Genomic DNA, 16933 nt, shown 5'->3' with positions numbered 1-16933 from the left:
TGAATGCTTCTTTCCTCAAGTAAATTATCATGGAAGAGATCAAAGCAGTTTTGAGGCTGACAAAATGGCAAGTGCTGGGGAGAAAAGAAACTACAGTGGAAGGAAAGGATCGGAGTGTATTTTAAGAAGTAAGACTGCAACAGTTGATCAAAAAAATACTAAGCTTTTTTTTTATATATATATCTGTCAATCAGTTTCCAGCAAGAGAAAAACATTTGGCTAATCCATCATTTTTTCGAGATTTTAGCAGAGGGAAGTTTCAAAACATCTGTGCTAGTGAGCGGAGCGACCATCACGCATCTTCCCAGGGCCCACGAAGTGCTGAGGTGGTTTCATTTTGCTTTATATTTAATCACGAAGCTGTGTACGCTCACTGTGTTTTCCAGAGCTCTTTATGCCTGGGAATTTTAAAAAGGGTAGTAGTGATTTTTTTAAAAGATTTCTTTCATTTGCTTGTGAATTTGAAACCGCTTTAAATATAGATAAGGTGGCTTGATTTGCTGTGGTTTGTCTGGCAAAACGCATGCAATTAACACAGAGCTGTGTTGCTCTAATGGTTTTCCCAAGACTGACTGCTACGTAGGGTGGCTGGGTTAACCCAGTGCAGTCCTGTTAATTTAACTTACCATGCTAAAATGGGTAATAAGGCTAGGATTTGACAATAAATCACGAAATGCATCTGTATGTTTATGTTTTGTTGATATACTCGCTGAGGATCTGTGTTCAAATTAGTTTTATTTACTGAAACAAATTATTTATTCTGGTAAACAGAAGATGACCTTGTGGGCCACGAGCCTCTGGAGAAATAATTTGTGGGATATATTTTTGGTGAACGTTTCCAAATTAATTTCCAAATTTTAACTTGCTTCATGTACATTGTGAGCAGTGTAGGGAACATTATGGAATTCGGAGTGATAAAAGTGTTAAGAAATCATCAACTTGCTTATCTGTGTGTGAGTGGGAGTCATTTAACATTCAAATGATAATCCTATTTTGTGCTTGAATAAAGGCAGGGTAGGAAGACAGACCGAAGCTACAGTAAACTAAATCTAATTCTCTTTTATTGTCCCTTCAATGGAGCAGCAGCCAGGTTACGTACCCTGTATAAAGTTCGTCTGATGTGCTTGCTGCCTTCACATCGGTCACTTGCAAACCTTTTGGTTTACAGCTGTGTTAAAGCATGAATCCACTCCCCAGTCTCTTTCATTACCCTGCATGTGTTTATCTTTTGATGGGATCTTTTAACTTTATTAATGATTGAATACTACATGTGACCAAACAAAATGGTTATGGAGGAATGGGGCTGCGACTCCTTGAGCTGAACAAGTGATCGTTTTCTTATCAGAAGATAAGGTGGGTTATACACCATGCCCAGCTGACTTTCCTGATGGGCTGAGAGCGAGGGAGCCCTTTGTTCAGTTGTCCCTGGTATAAGGCTCTGCTCTTCCGAGTCTCTGGTTTTCAAAGTGACTTTGGCCGTGACACTCCCTCTCCTGTACTCAAGGTTCCCTGGTGCAAAATAAGTTTACCAGTGGCAAAATTTTCTCTGTAACGTGCTTGAGAACTGCTAGAGAGTAACTAGTGGCTACTTCTACTTTTTAGTTTCTTTGTAGGAAGAAATTAAAAACTCCCGGAAATCTAGAACCTGCCTATTCATAAGCCCCAGCGCTCCTGGATACTTCTGAAAACCCTAGACAATTGTGCAATTAAGCACATACTCGTTATTCATGTCAGAGGAATGCAACAGAGTCTGGGAACTTCATTCACAAATACCAGCTTGGTGCTTAAAAGGGGACCTGAACTGTCAGGGTGGAAACACCTCCGGTGCCTCTGCCTTTGGCGCCAGCATCGTATTTCACAAGGGAAGGAATAGAGCGATACGTTGTTTTAAGTAGTCTATAATATACATTCTGTTGCCCTTGCGAGTACTAACAGCCATGCAGAATCCTATTGACAGAGCCGTGGGTGAGCCGGTATCTCAATAGCTATTATTTGTTTCTCCACTGCAGCTTTATAGAGGAGAAGGAGGTCACACTGAAAACAGTTCATGTTTCGCAGCTTATCTATCCCACAAGTCTCAAGCTGGTTTGGGGTAGAGGCTGCCGTGAACAAAGGCTAAATGTGAACAAACGTGCAAAATGCAGATGTCGCATAAAATTTTGACAAGATTGGGAAAAGAATAATCAGAAAGCAGTAAACTAAAGGTGATTCTGTCAAAGGTCACGATGCTTACTCATGGATTTTAGCAGCTAAAATTGTGATAAATGCCGTCCCTCCTCTTTGCCAATTCTGCTATTGTCCAAAAAAAAAAAAAATAATCTAGTACTGCTGTTGTCAAGATGCGACACTAATTTTACAGTAATAATTGGCCTTGTTTTCAATTGACTTTATGTAAAAATCAAACTCTTACTTGTTTGTGACAGTCTCAACTATGAGAACTGTAGAAATCTCAGTGTTATTGGATTAGAGGGCTCAGGCTTTTTTGTACCATTTTATTGCTCAAGAGTATTTTATTTACTGGCTGAGTGGAGAATCTCATCTTACAGCAGCCCTCTCCTTTGTATGTAAATGCATCTTATTAAGATAAGTGGGTACTTCAGCTTTGTTGGTTTTAGCAAGATCACTTTGGGAGCCCTGGTACCTCTATGATGCAAAGATACACTGACACGTGCTCTGGTGGAACATCCTTTTCCAATATAATTGTGTTACCGCCTTCTGCTACCTGGTGTGCATTTAACTTTGTTATTTGCTGGTGTGTACCGTAATAATGTTTAAAGGGACCCTGTCAATGCTTTAAAGTAGCTTGAACCCCATATGTACAGGCAAATGTTTTATAATAGGGCTGTGACATGATTTTCCTGTAACCAGCTGTCCCACTGTGGTGGCATACACAGGAACACTGATCTCTCTAATGTTGTAAGCCACTACCTACGAGGTAAATATGGAAAGCAGGTCTGCAAAATCCGTCCTTTCCCCTGACTGTCTCACTGCTTCACCTGAGATGTGGTGACCAGAAGGAGATGTGGAGAAGCTGTTGCAGCTGCTCTACCTACTGCTCTGGAGGCATTTAGCTGGTGGTGCTGGTGCAGGGAGGGTGCCTGATCACCTACCCCTCTTCAGAGCTGGGCAGCTTGTGTGTGGGTGCGATGATGCGTAAGGTTGGGTTTTCTTCTTACTGATAGCGAAGCTTTTCTGCGGAAACTGTGCAGTGGTAAAACCACTCGAGTTGACCCTTCTTAATGTGTCGGATTGCCAAAGGTGTACTTGTGATGGGCACAGCTGGGAGGAGAGCAGAAGAGACTATTTCTCCCCCATGCCTGAGTGCAAGGGGACGAGGCAGGTCTGTCTGACAGCACCTGGACATGCCAGCTGAGTGGCAGCGGTGGTGTTCCAGCCAGCATAAGGGGGCTTCAGTGTTGGGGTAAGCCGTAATGGAGGCAATGGTTACTATTCCACAATGGTTTGGCTCTACATCTGTGATAACCAGAGAACTAGGTCTGATTGCATCAACCCTGAAACAATCTGCTAATGTCCAATGTCTTTCCTCACTACAGGAAAGACATTGAAGTGCTGGAGCGAGTCCAGAGAAGGGCAACGGAGCTGGTGAGAGGTGGTCTGGAGAGCAAGTCTTATGAGGAGCAGCTGAGGGAACTGGGGTTATTTAGCCTGGAGAAAAGGAGGCTGAGAGGAGACCTTATCGCTCTCTATGACTACCTGAAAGGAGGCTGTAGTGAGGGTGGGCATCAATGTCCCAAGTAACAGGCGATAGAAAAAGAGGAAATGTCTCCAAGTTGCACCAGGGGAGGTTTAGATTGGGTATTAAGAAAAAATTTTACACTGAAAGTGTTATCAAGCATTGGAACAGGCTGCCCTGCCACCACCAGGGAAGTGGTGGAATAGTCATCCCTGGTGGTATTTAGAAGACAGGTAGCTGTGGTGCATAGAGACACAGTTTAGTGATGGTTTTTGTCAGTGTTAGGCTGATGGTTGGACTTGATGATCTGAAAGGTCCCTTCCAACCTAGGCAATTCTGTGATTCTATGATTTTAACACTAGTACAGCACTCGTGTGTTTTGATTTTAGCAAGATTTGGTTCAGCTTAGATAACCAAAGCTGGAATCCAGTCTCCAAAGTGTTTGAATGGTGTTTGGAGCTGGGTACTGCGTTGCCTTCTCAGGATGGTTCTCCCTCTCTGAGTAAGGAATGCATTTCGTGTCAACCTGCTCACCTGGAGATGGATATTTACGGAGCAGAACTGGCTTCAGGAGGTTCCAGATGTGTAAAAAGCTCTGCATGTGCTGCAGGATTTTGATCCATATGTTCAAATTAAGTTTGTTTCAGTCTTTTGTCTGGAAAAAGATGGATCCATCTCATTCCACAGGCAGATAAATCAAAAAGCCACACTCCAGTTTTTCAAAGTGAGTCATCCCTTTGCAGAGCCTAAAATCTGAGAGTGGAATGTGCTACTGGAGATTTTATATATCATTGTATTTTGATTGGCAATAACTTCTGAAATATTTGTTTTGTTGTGTTTTCTCCCTAAAGTCACTGGTCTCACTAATCTAATTGCATTTTTCCATTGTCCTTGCTGGAGAAGAAATGTAGGTGGTGTCAATGAGAAATCTTTGCATTGTTACTCTAGAAATACACTGAGTGTGTCCAAAAGAAAATGTTTGCTTGTGGTCTCTTATATTAGTAGTAATATCATGTTTATCTTGTACATTTTTGTTATATTTAAGTACTTCATATGTTTCTGGTAGGACTTCTTATCCTTGCTTCTTTTTAAAATTTCACTAAGATTGGTATTGGAATTTCTTGAGAGATTGATTTAATACATTTCTTCAGTTTGACGCTGTACTAACTAGCTTATAGCTGATCAGATTGCAGCAGTCTCTTCACTATGCTCTACTGGATCTGAGCCCATTTTTGCTTACTTCAGTGTATGACAGCAAATCGAATTGGCAGTCACTCTACTAGAGGCTTTTTCCCTCTGCTATCAGGATTTTCCTGGAGAAGAATCTTTAATAATATTCCTGATAAATTAAATATTTATCACAAATTCTATTCTTTTTTTTCAATAGGTGTTGGCATCATGTCGGGCATTTCTTTTAACATCTCGGATTCCCACCAAGGTAAAGCCACTGTATTTCTATAAATATTCTGGTTTTCAGATACAGATGTAAGTTGCTTAAACTAAGTTGCATAAACTTAGCATATTTTATACTTGTGCATCTGTTTAAAAATATAATAATTGTGGAATGGTACGTTGCATGGTGCTGAGTTACAGCAGTGCTTCTGTTAGTGTCTGTCTTAAATTGATTTGTCAATTTGTATATACAGTTTCAGAGGAATTTTAACTTCTAGAAATGCAGGCGGGTGAAGAAGTATGTTGGAAACACCGACTTGAAGAACTGTGAGATGAGCCTGATGACCTTTGTAGTGGGACTGTTTATGTCTAAACAAGCTGATGGCGTTATTTCCTCTAGTGTTTGTAGTGTCATATTTGATTTGGAGACAGAAATTACATTGAGGTTTATTAAATTCATCTGTTTTCTGGTGATTTCTATGGTTCACTTTGAAAAGCATCTTGCCAACCTGCCTTGCCAATGACAGTGAAGTATTTTATCTACTCCTGTGACAATTTGTAATGATTGTTGTAGCAGAGAAAGATAATTTCCCTGTGAAAGAAAATAACTGATGTGGAAGAATATTTCTTGCCCAGCTTGGAATCAGTGAATGGGGATTCGGCATATATTCTGCTTTGCTGTGTTTTACACATAGATATGTGTGTGGGTGTGTATATGCTTTGTAGAAAAAAGAGGATCAATAAAGGGCATGATTGATATCAGATTTTCAGTTATGGTCACTGGTAAGTGTGACTTTCCCTTACTTATAATTTTAAGATGCTGACTGACAGGCAGGATGACTAACTTGAATTTCTGCTGAAATTTATTTTCCTCAGTTATCACCCTGTCCCTGCAGCAGAGATATCTTTGGTTGTCTGTTGGCTTCTGGATCGCTGCAGTTTGCAGCCTGTTTTTTAAGACAGGATTTAGTGTCTGGTTGCATGGAAACATAGAGCCAGTTGATGAACAGCTCAGACACGAGCGCAATGGCAGTATGATGGACAGGTGGTGATGGTGATCTTGTTAAATAATAACAAAGCCATTGTAATTCATCAAAAAGCTCTTAAAGGCTAGAGCTTGGTGTACTAAGGAATAACTGTACTTCTGGTTTAGCATTTCAGACCCTTCTCAAAACACCTTTTATTAAATGGATTTATTTAATTGAAAAACTTGTTTCTGTTTTCATGGAAATCTGGAATATGTATGCTGTAATAACAAAGTTGTTACTTTAGTGGTAACAAATGGAGGAAATGTGGTCAGAAGAAACTGCTTCTGCTCATGGTTTATGTCAAAATAAAACTTTGTATATCTGAACAGTTATTAGGATGGTTGAAAATGCATTTGTTTTTTAGAAGGATTAGTGAAAATGTCTGAATATTCTAAAGTCTGTACTATTTTCAAAAGCTGCTCAGAAGCTTTCTCAACCCAAGAACTTACATATAACTGCACACAGTAACTGCTAGCAGTTACTGAGAACATGCAGCAAAGACACTGGATTCTCTCACAAAAATGGGTACGCTGAGAGAAGGCCAGTTCTGAGTGACTCTTGTTAATACATCTGATTCCAAGCTTCACTTTTCCTTAAACAATGCTGTTGAGATGTATCTACTAAACAAGGATCAAAGTGAAAAGGGAGAATACAATATCAACTCACACGATTATCCTTAGAGCAAGGATATTACAATGGCCAACTCCTAACTTTACACTCTGGTCCAATCAGTTCATTTCCACTACTCTAGGTGGATTGATAGGAAAGGAAGTGCTGTGCTTAGAGCCTCCTAATCCTTGTTATAGTCTATATAAAAAGTAGTTACAACATTAGTAAATGTTGGATGTGTCATCAACCCCGCAGAGAAGCGTATGAAATATTTGTGGGAACATAATTCAGGTTTGTGAACGTATTTCTAGTGCCAGCTTTCATTAAGTTTTGATTGAAAAAATTGGAAAGTGTGAAATTAGCTGTATTGGTAATTGAAGGGTCCCTAAATGAGAGGCGCTCGTAGACTTTTAAGAGGATTTTTAAAAAATATAATTGAAGGGAATAAATGGGATTATACTTATTAAAACCTTGTAAGAAAATGTTCATAGTTTGATGTAGATGATATTTAGAATATTCTGTGTTTTTCCTGCAAAGCAAGGATTGTAAATCCATGTTTTTAAGTAGGAAACCGAGCCAAAGATGTACTATAGGTGTGCTGCCACGTTTCCTGGTATTTGTTAATTCTAGTCAAAAGGATTTTTGCAGATTGAATTCTTGAATCTGGATCTGTGTAAACTTTTCTCAGGACTAGAAAGAAATTTTTGACTGTGTGTACATATATATATGTTTGCACGTACAAAATATGTTGGCAAAAGCAGAAACTTCAATCTGGTAGGTAAATAATTTGCAGAATAGGAAGGATTTCAATCATAGAAACTTTTCCCAAAAATTTCATTATGAGATTTGGGTAAACAAATGTTAGATAGTCTCATATGTTTTTTTTAATTTGACCAGCGCTGGAGAAAAAGAACCCTTCACTTCTATACGTGCAGTCTGGCTTACTCCAGTAGCCAACAAGAGCTGCTATGGTATTTTATTTCTTTTTTTTTTTTTTTTTTCTGGCCTGAATGAACTAACGGGGCCGTGTCCTGTCATCACAAAAGGTTGCCAGTCTTGGCTTAGAAATAAGGCGCTGAAGAGGTCTGAAGAGAAGTGAATGTCTTACCCTTGGAAGAATGCAAGATGCTGGCGTGGGCACTGAGACGATGCTTGTGTTGGTTCTGCCTCTCCTGCCTCGCTTCCCTGTGCGCACTCGCTTCATAAGCAGCTGCCACGGCACCCCTGTGGTCTGAAACTGTAGGGTGCTGCCCCTGCAGCAGAATAAGTGAAACGAAGTGCGTGAAGATTCAGAGTAAAGTTTGGCCCCTGAACTAGGTCTTTGGTGGAAGGTGAACCTTGCACAGAAACGGCTGAGGGAGTGCTTGTATCTTGTGGTGCTGTCAAATCGCAAGGGTAACTGAAGAGAAAAGGATTCAGAAAATAAGCAACAAAGAACAAATAGACAGTAATAACACCTTCAGTCTCTGCAGCTGTGAGTGGATAATGTAGCTCAGTGCTTAAAAAAAGGTCTTCTATTTCATTAAATCCCTCTAAATTTCAGTGTATTCTAAATCATAACTATTTTAACTGGAATTTTTTTGGGCAGCTTCATCCTGCGGTAACACTGTTGGTGACTACTTACAGATTTGCCGGTGAGACCTTGGCATTTAGGAGCTCTCCCTACTATCTTGCATCTCGTTGCTTTCTGGAAAACTTTTAGCTGGTTCTTATGATTGGAAACTGGCATGTTCCTGACTTCTGTGCTGTTGGAGCCTTTGCGGAGAGGGAGTCTTGAGAGCTGCATCTGGCTTCTGAGCACTCCAGAAGTCATTCAGGGTTGTCTTTTTAAAAGATTGCCACAAATACAGAAAGAGAATAATATGGTGTTTGCCAGTTAACCTGAGAGCACCCTGACTGTGAACCTAGGCTGAGATAAAGTACAGGAAACTGTGCAATTCAAACAGACTGCTCAGTTACAATGGTTTTAATGATAAATAAAAGGAAATGACCATGATAATGTCTTACCCTGTAGCTATGATTCAGTCCAAGAGGTTTGTTTCTTTCTGCATATCTCAGCTGTCAAAATGTTTGTCTGTGTAGCTGTGAATTCAGATCTTGGCACCCTCCCTGTAGCCCTAGGTTTGTCCTTGGAGAAGGCGGCTTTCCTGCCTTCTTCTAAGCTTCCATTTGGATTCAGTATGTTTGTCCTTCTTCCCTGCCTATCCTGACTGTCATCCAGATGACCCGCTCAGGCAAAACTAATGTATTATTTCTTCTTATGCTTTTAGACATGCTAAAGCAGTACTGAGCATTTATATATCTATATCTATCTATCCATCTATCTATGATACTTTTATTTATACACATATAAATAAAAAATTGTGTGCATGTCTCTCCAGCTTCTGTGCAGTAAAATTTTTCGCACGTATGGTCAGTGTAAATAATGAAAGAGTAATATGTGATACTGTAAGTATTATAATTAATAATTATTCAGTCACAAGAGTACGTATCAGTAGGGTATTTATAAACAATGCTTTTTATAGTAAAATTTTTCATAAATTTTATTATAAGCTTATGTTCTTATAGCTTACGGTAAAAGGTCCGGTGTGGTATTCCTATAACCTCTAATAACCATTTGAACCTGTAACAAGCAAATGTAAGTGTTCTTTTAGTGTAAAATGCTACCAGATAAGATATTAACAAGTACTTACTGTCAATTACAGAAACTGATGTAAAATAACAGTAGCATCGCTCAAGGTTTTCTTAACCTCACGCTAAAGTGTAAGTGCTTTTTAAAATAAGATATTTGCACTAATGTGGCATTTTCTTTTTTAACTACAGTTAGAAGTAACTTTCAGCTACTTGGAAATCCAAGGAGTAACTTCCAGTAAACCGGGTCAGGTGAGTGTATTCTAGATAAAAGATACTTGTTTACTCATTGCTAAATCTGTTCCAGTCAAGGAGGTACTGCTTGCACATGCAGGTGTCCCCATCCAGTGAGCACACTGGATGTTTGCATTCTTATATTCATGCTGCTTTAAAATCTTAACAATAATTACAAGAATTTAAAGAGTCAATTTTTGGAATGGGTTGTGCAGGTGGGATGACGATAAGAAATGACTTTTTTCCTAGTTCAATGTGGTACAAATTTTCATTTTGTCTCGTAAGTGAATATGTTTCTCAGAGATGACAGAACCATGTCAGCTGGTATAGAGTCATCACCACACAAGATTGAACGGCTTCTGTGGCATATACTTTTATGGTGAAGCCAAAAGCTACTGCTTACATTGCAGGCAGAAACGGTTTGCTTCCAACTATTCTTGGTGCCATTATTGTATACAACACAAAGTATATTTGACAGCAAGTTATGCACCCAAAACAGTGAATGTCAGAGAAGGTGCTGAAAAGAAGAATGCCTTTAATACGTTTTTCATTCATAAGATGAACTTGTTGACAAGATTTGACAGTTCAATTGTATCAAAGTCTTCATGTGTTTCATGTGTTTGGCTTTTAAAGAGCTTTTTAAAAATAGGAGTGTCTGACACTTTATTTGAACTCTGAAAAGCTCTCTTTATGTTTAACATGTCATCTTTTTAACCTGGCTTTTGAAGCTTTCCTTAAAAGAGAAAAAAAAAAGGTCCAGATGTTTATTATTTTAAAGGGGAGATGTTTAGTAAATTTTGTGTGTGTTTTTGTGGCTTTATTTAAGGTACTAACATGCCATGCTAGCCAATGGTAGTTATTTTGGAGGCATAGACAGTCACTGTTGTAACAGGGTTTACAAGGGATTTTCAGCAGCTTCACTTAGCATACCATTTTCCTAAAATACTTTTTAAGGTTTTGCATGTTTACATTCATTTGTGTTTTAAACGTCTAAGGCTTATAGCTGAAGGCAGGCAGAATCCCAGATTATTGCTTGTGGGGCAAATGGTATTGTTGCAGTTTTCCTGCAAACAGCATGTTATACCTGTGATACCTGAAGGATGTAGTCTCGTGCTTGGCATCTCACAGAAAGCCATGAAGAGCTTCCCACTGTAAGATAAGTGAACGAATAGGGAAGTGTTGTGTTAATATCGATGACAATGAAAAACAGCAGTAACTTGCCCACTCATTCATCTTCAGGGAGTGACAGCAACAGGTTCAAAAAGGAGTTGAATTGGTAGGAAAAGGTGTGAAGATTCTCGGTGTGCTTTTGGGATAATGAGGGTTATCCTGGTGATGACCCTAGACATGAACTGGGAACCAAAAGAGCCCTTGGAACCAGTTTCAATAAAAAACAATCATCTTCAGCATATTATGCAGTGTCCCCTCTTGTGTTGTCTATCTATACTTCTTATTTATTCCTAATGTTAGCTCCTTGCTGCGTATGCACAGTTCCTCATCTAAAAGAGTTTATAACTTGGGCTGTGCTACATATTTGCACTGGAGAAGACAGAAACATTACATTGCTTCCTACGATGCAGCTGAAAGCAGAGCAGACCTGATGTGTCAGTCATACAGCAATCTGATTTGATGCTAAACACTCAATATATGATAGATGAGTTGCAAAAGGCTTTATTTTTTCCCCTAGCTGAAGCACGTATCCCCCAGTCAGCAGGACAGTTATCTGAGTTACTGCTTCGTCTGAACCGAGACAATATATTACCATAACATTTTCTTAAACGACGTAGATCAAAGCATTAGAGCTTTTCCAGAGGATCACAGCCATTAAAGACTTTTACTTTTTGCTGGAGGAAGCAGGCCCTGCTCGTTCAATAGTTTCCTGTCAGGCTGCACTCGCTTCTCCTGGTGTTCTGGGACGTGTTTCAAAAGAGGACAATGCTGTGAAAAGTTCTTGGTTTTCAAAGTGTCAGCTGAGGTCAAGATCCTTTGAAACTCTTATTCCCGTGGGAAGCAGGGCACTCTTAGGAAAAGCAAAGTTTGAATATAGGGATCTTGTACATTCCAGAACGGTTTTCAGAAACTTTACCTGGAGCGTTGTCGTGTCATGTCTTAAAGAATAACAGATTCCTACTGGCATGCAAAGCATTCAGCTGGCATTCAAAATGCTCTCCTTTTTAAATGGACATGAATTATATGAGAACCAGTTCCTGCCCTCATGCCCTTTTATATTTACAGTTGATTATGGAAACTGAGAAATGCAGCATCTCCATGAAGATGGCATCTTCGGAGGATGTGAACGAGGTGCTGGCGCACATCGGGACCTGCCTCAGGAAGATATTCCCTGGACTCTCCCCAGTGTAAGTGTCTTTTAGGGCACCTTTAATGGCAACCGATTATGTGGAAAGGGTGACAAGCCACTGCTCTTTGTCCACTGGTCTCCCACCCTGACCTCAGAAGTGCACTTAAAGGGTACGAGTAACACTTTGAGGCAAGCACTAAGCTTTCATACAGGTACATGACAGAACCAGGAGGCAGTGCAGAGTGTAGGTAGGCTATGCACGCTCTGTAGGATCAAAAGAGCCTTCATTTTGAAAGGACGATGCAGGTATTTGGAATCTTAAGTTTTCGTTTTACCGTATTGCCTCTTCAACCTCAGGTATAGCTTAGGTTCTGGCTTTTTCTTGCAATTTACTCCTTTCCCCATAAACAGCTGTGATATTCAGAGGGATTTTTTGTTTTGGTTTGTATTTTTTCACCAGAAGTAAAATCTGAGTTGGGAGAGGAGGGAAAAGTTCTGTTTACTTTCAGTGTTTGTGAAATAACGCACATAACTGGGAGCCTTGTTCTTCAAAACTGAGCCTTGGGCAGTCTTGTCATATAGCTTCCATGGTGTAACTGGTTCTTTGCATCATACATCTTCTTCTCTAGCTTTTTTGCTCTGCTTTATGTGTTGTTCTTGTCTTTGGGTTTTTTTTCTTGTGTCTGTGCCTCTGAATTTTATTATCTTGAAGCAACTCTCAGTAGTTTTTCTTCATTTTATTTTATTTTATTTCTTCTCTCTGTCCTTGCCTCATCTTCATCACTCTCTACCAGATCATGCAGCTCTACTATGACTCTCTTCAGCTCCTGGTTTTCAGCAATATTAGAGAAAGTGGACTATGCAAAAGAATTTTCCAGGACGCATTGGTCTTTCTAAGTGAGCTTTTGTAACAGGCATTAGATGTGAACAGGCTAAAATTACATATTTTATTTTGGGTGCATGTCTTTATTATTCACCTTTCCTGTAGGTGGAGTAGGAAATCAAGTTCATGAACTCTGGCTGGCAGTTTCTTTTTTTTACTTCCAGTTTATCTCTGTGGCAGTATTATTAACTGCTTGAATGGACATCAAGCTCTCCCTTCAAAAAGCACACATACAAGTGAATATTTGTAAGTGTGTTTGCTGTAAAATCTCAGTAGTGATGTGAGAAATGTAGGCAAAAAGAGTAGAGTCAAGAGGGCTGCAAGGCTGTGCGTGTTTGTCTGGGTGTCTGTGAAGGCCTTGAGACAGAATCACAGAACGGTAAGGGTTGGAAGGGATCTCTGGAGATCATCTAGTCCAACCCCCCTGCCAGAGCAGGGTCACCTAGAGCAGGTTGCACAGGAAGGCGTCCAGGTGGGTTTTGAATGTCTCCAGAGACAGAGACTCCACCACCTCTCTGAGCAGCCCATTCCAGTGCTCTGTCACCCTCAGGGTAAAGAAGTTCCTCCTCATGTTTAGGTGGAACTTCCTATGCTCACGTTTGTGCCCATTACTTCTTGTTCTGTCACTTGGCACCACTGAACAAAATACTATCCCCATCCTCCTGACACCCACCCTGTAAGTATTTATAAGTGTTGATAAGGTCCCCCCTCAGCCGTCTTTTTTCCAGACTAAAAAGACCCAAGTCCCTCAGCCTTTCCTCATAGGAGAGGTGTTCCAGTGCCCTAATCATCTTCGTGGCCCTTTGCTGCACCCCCTCCAGCAGTTCCCTGTCCCTCATGGACTGAGGAGCCCAGAACTGGACACAGTACTCCAGGTGCGGCCTCACCAAGGCAGAGTAGAGGGGGAGGATGACCTCCTTTGACCTGCTGGCCACACTCTGTACGTGTTTTCTCTGGGCTTTCTTGAGAACGTTGCTGGAGCATTTGTTGTAGCTGTGTGGAGAGCTTGGGTCCCGGAAAAGAAATCAATTTTCTTGCTCTCCTCTCAAGAGGCATTACTTTCCAAAATGAAGGCATTGGAGTTATGCAGATCATATAAGACCAGAACAAGCAAAAAGGGGTAAAAAGGATTCTCTCATTAGTATCTTTGATTAATTCTGTCCCTCTGTTTTATGGAGTTCTGCAGTTTATGAGGCAGTCCTGTCATTCAGAAAACAGAGAGTTTAATTTCTTAAAAGGGAGGAAGGGTTTTGTTTAGGGAAGGTTTTGTTTAGGGAAGGTTTTGTTTAAGGAACGAAGAACACTAGCAAATTACAAAGATTGGAGCTGGTTATCTAGAGTGCAGCCCAGAGGCCACATGCAGCTACTCAGCATGCTCTGTGGCTCTTTGCACCATAGTGTTTTTACTGCATAAAAGCACTGTATAAACAGCAGCAGTTTCAGGGTAACAAGTAATACCATGTCTCACCCCTATTTTGGGCATCCTTGTGTTGGTTGAGGGCCACAAGTCTCCTTAGATTGAGTGATCCTGTCATAGAAAAGGGCTCGGTTGCTCCAGTAGTCCCAGGCTTAATCATTAGAAAGAAAGAAGAGACAAATAAAAGTTACTCCTGCTGGGCGGCAGGAGTGTGACTTTTAGGCAGAGAAGTGAGTTGTATGAAAGATGGTAATTCTTCCTATACACTCGTTTAAAATTGTACTTGAAATAGAGAAGATTTATGAATTTAAAAATATTTCAAAGTCATGAATGAGTATTTTTTTTTTTCCCCCCTTTTGCATCTAGGAGGATTCTGAAAAAAGTAACTATGGAGCCTTCAGAAAGACTGGCTAATCTCCAGGCCCTGTGGGACAGTCAGACAGTGGCAGAACTTGGACCTTGTGGTGAGAATGAATTCAAAGGCTCAAATATAAAAAGGCTGGAATTGCAGTGTCAGGAAGTTTAATTCTATTTCTGGCAGAAGCTTCTAAAGGTGTAATTAGTTTTAAGGTGTAATTAGTATGGAGCAGACTTCTGATTGGTAGGTGAAGGCACTATTTTAAGCTTTCCTGCAACCTGCTGGGCAAAGATAGGATAGTCTCAGTTTCTTTCAGCAACACAATGGACAGCCTTCTGAGAGAAAAAGAGCGTGAGTTTTGAAAGACTGAATCTTTAAGTATAAGTATTAAAGTATGCTTTTAGATATTTGTTTGTTTGCTCGTTTTATGATTATGTTAAATACGCTCTTGGGTTGTTTTTAGGAGGCTTTTCGCAGATGTATGCCTGTGTTTGTGATTGGCTTGGATTTCCCTATAGAGAAGAAGTACAGTGGGTAGGTACATGTCTTGTTCTGGAGCTCTTTTCAGCTATCTGTGCAAATGATGAAAAAGCAGGTAAATCATACCACTTAGAAAAAAAACCACAACAGTTCTGTAAAGATGCATTTCTGTATATATTTTTAACAGGATGTTGATACAATTTATCTGACACAAGATACCAGGGAGCTGAATTTGCAAGACTTCAGTCACCTTGACCACAGGTAAACATTATGCAGTAATGGTGCTAGTATTTTGCAAAATTTCCTTGTTTCCCCCTCACAACAGGGCTCACCTCCCCTTGCTGAAGTGTGATGGTCCTATAGCTGTTACTTGAATGTGTAGACCTCTGAAATGACCATCTGTAGCATTTTTAGTTTTCGGCACAAAGCTGCTGTTTTTGCACAAAAGCCCCATGGAGAGCACATTGCATTGAGGAGCCTGAGATGATATATTTTGCTATTGGAAGCACTCCAAAAAGTTAGCAGATAGATACTTTTCCTGTGATGGCGGATATAAGAGCTCAAATTCAGCAGAGAAAACATGCAACTACATCTGGTGGGCAAAGCGAAAAAGGAAATTATGCAGTCTTATGCAGAATGTTTTTCTCATGGTGTACACAGTAAAGGAAATTATTTTTGTCAGCAAGTCAGTAGAAGGTTTAAGTTGTTCAAATGAATCCCAGCCAGTAGTTTCTCCACTTACAATAGATGCTATCAAAAATGTGTACTTCCAGAAAGGAACTAATTGTGGGTAATTTAACTATGAGATGCTGAAACTTAGCTAAGTGTTGTATTTGGTTTACTGAATTTAGCTGGCTGAGAAAATTGGATTCTAAGAAAGTTGAATCTGAAGATACTTAAGTAGGAGGGAATGGGAGGAAGTCTTAGCTAAAATCCATCATTATACAAGGAAAATGACAAATTTAAGACACTGTAAATAAAATAGAGAAAGCATTTGTTTCTTTGGGAAAGCCTAGCGGAAGAATTAAGAATCCGTCAGAGGTACGATGTTAAAATATTGTAACAGGAAGGCTGAGCTTGGAGGTAGGTAAATAAGAGTATTTTGCCAGCATTATTTGCAGCTTTAAGCTATCTAGTATGTAAACTTGCAAAAAACTCCACTGAAATACTTACCCAGCTTCTGTGGTGGGTTTTCACAGTCTGCACTGAATCCTATGCAGAGTTACCAAGTTGTACCTGTGTTGGCTAATTCAGAAGTGAATCCAACAAGACTACAGGGCTGCAACTGGTGCATGACGGATGTAGCCAAAGACCGTTTGGGTGGTTTAGCCTTGCTGAGAGAAGATAAGGAAAGGAATATTATTCAGCACAAGCGAATGTGGGACAAGAACATAAGAATGCTTTAAACATGCTGCAAGGTGGAAGTGCAGAGAAAACCACGGGGCATTCTTGAGAAAGTCACGGATACCCAGCTTCAATAGAAATCAAATGTTTGAACAATTTATTGTACAGGTGAAAAATATTACTTTTTAGAAAAGAGTAGGTAGAAGAAGTGTTTTAGGTATTTAGAATATCTCAGCTGGTTCAAATGAGTTGGCTTTTGGAAAATGGAATAACGGGTTTGTTGCTTCACAGGAGCTTTTAATTGAAGTATACCTTACAAAATTGATATCAATGAGGAAACATATTTGTGTTGTTAATAAAAGTCTTCAGGAAATTTCTCATGACTGTGTAAGTCCAAAGATTCAAAATAGTTTTGGAGCCATTTACATGCCGTGGAATCCATCTTGTGATGAGAGTTTCTACATGTTGAGGACTGAACTGAGAAAAACGTTTTGGATTGAAATTTCAAGAAAACTAAATTTTTTTAGGAAGTCAAAACCTTATGATATTGATTCAAAATACAAA

General features: G+C 39.9%; 1 protein-coding gene across 5 annotated transcripts in view; it reads left to right on the top strand.

The window, feature by feature from the left end:
• The window catches only part of CARMIL1 (capping protein regulator and myosin 1 linker 1), a 202066-nt gene that overhangs the window by 76549 nt on the left and 108584 nt on the right, over positions 1–16933 (top strand). For all 5 annotated transcript variants that reach the window (XM_074576489.1, XM_074576488.1, XM_074576486.1 and 2 more), the window contains exons 3-8: positions 5082–5132; positions 9547–9606; positions 11824–11945; positions 14554–14651; positions 15009–15079; positions 15213–15286. In XM_074576489.1, coding sequence (XP_074432590.1) covers positions 5082–5132; positions 9547–9606; positions 11824–11945; positions 14554–14651; positions 15009–15079; positions 15213–15286 — 476 coding nt within the window. The remainder of the gene's footprint in view (positions 1–5081; positions 5133–9546; positions 9607–11823; positions 11946–14553; positions 14652–15008; positions 15080–15212; positions 15287–16933) is intronic.

This window comes from Larus michahellis, chromosome 2, assembly GCF_964199755.1.
Source record: "Larus michahellis chromosome 2, bLarMic1.1, whole genome shotgun sequence".
NCBI lineage: Eukaryota > Metazoa > Chordata > Aves > Charadriiformes > Laridae > Larus > Larus michahellis.
The sequence above is the reverse complement of the archived record's forward strand: the minus strand, read 5'-3'. Positions and strand labels throughout refer to the sequence as shown.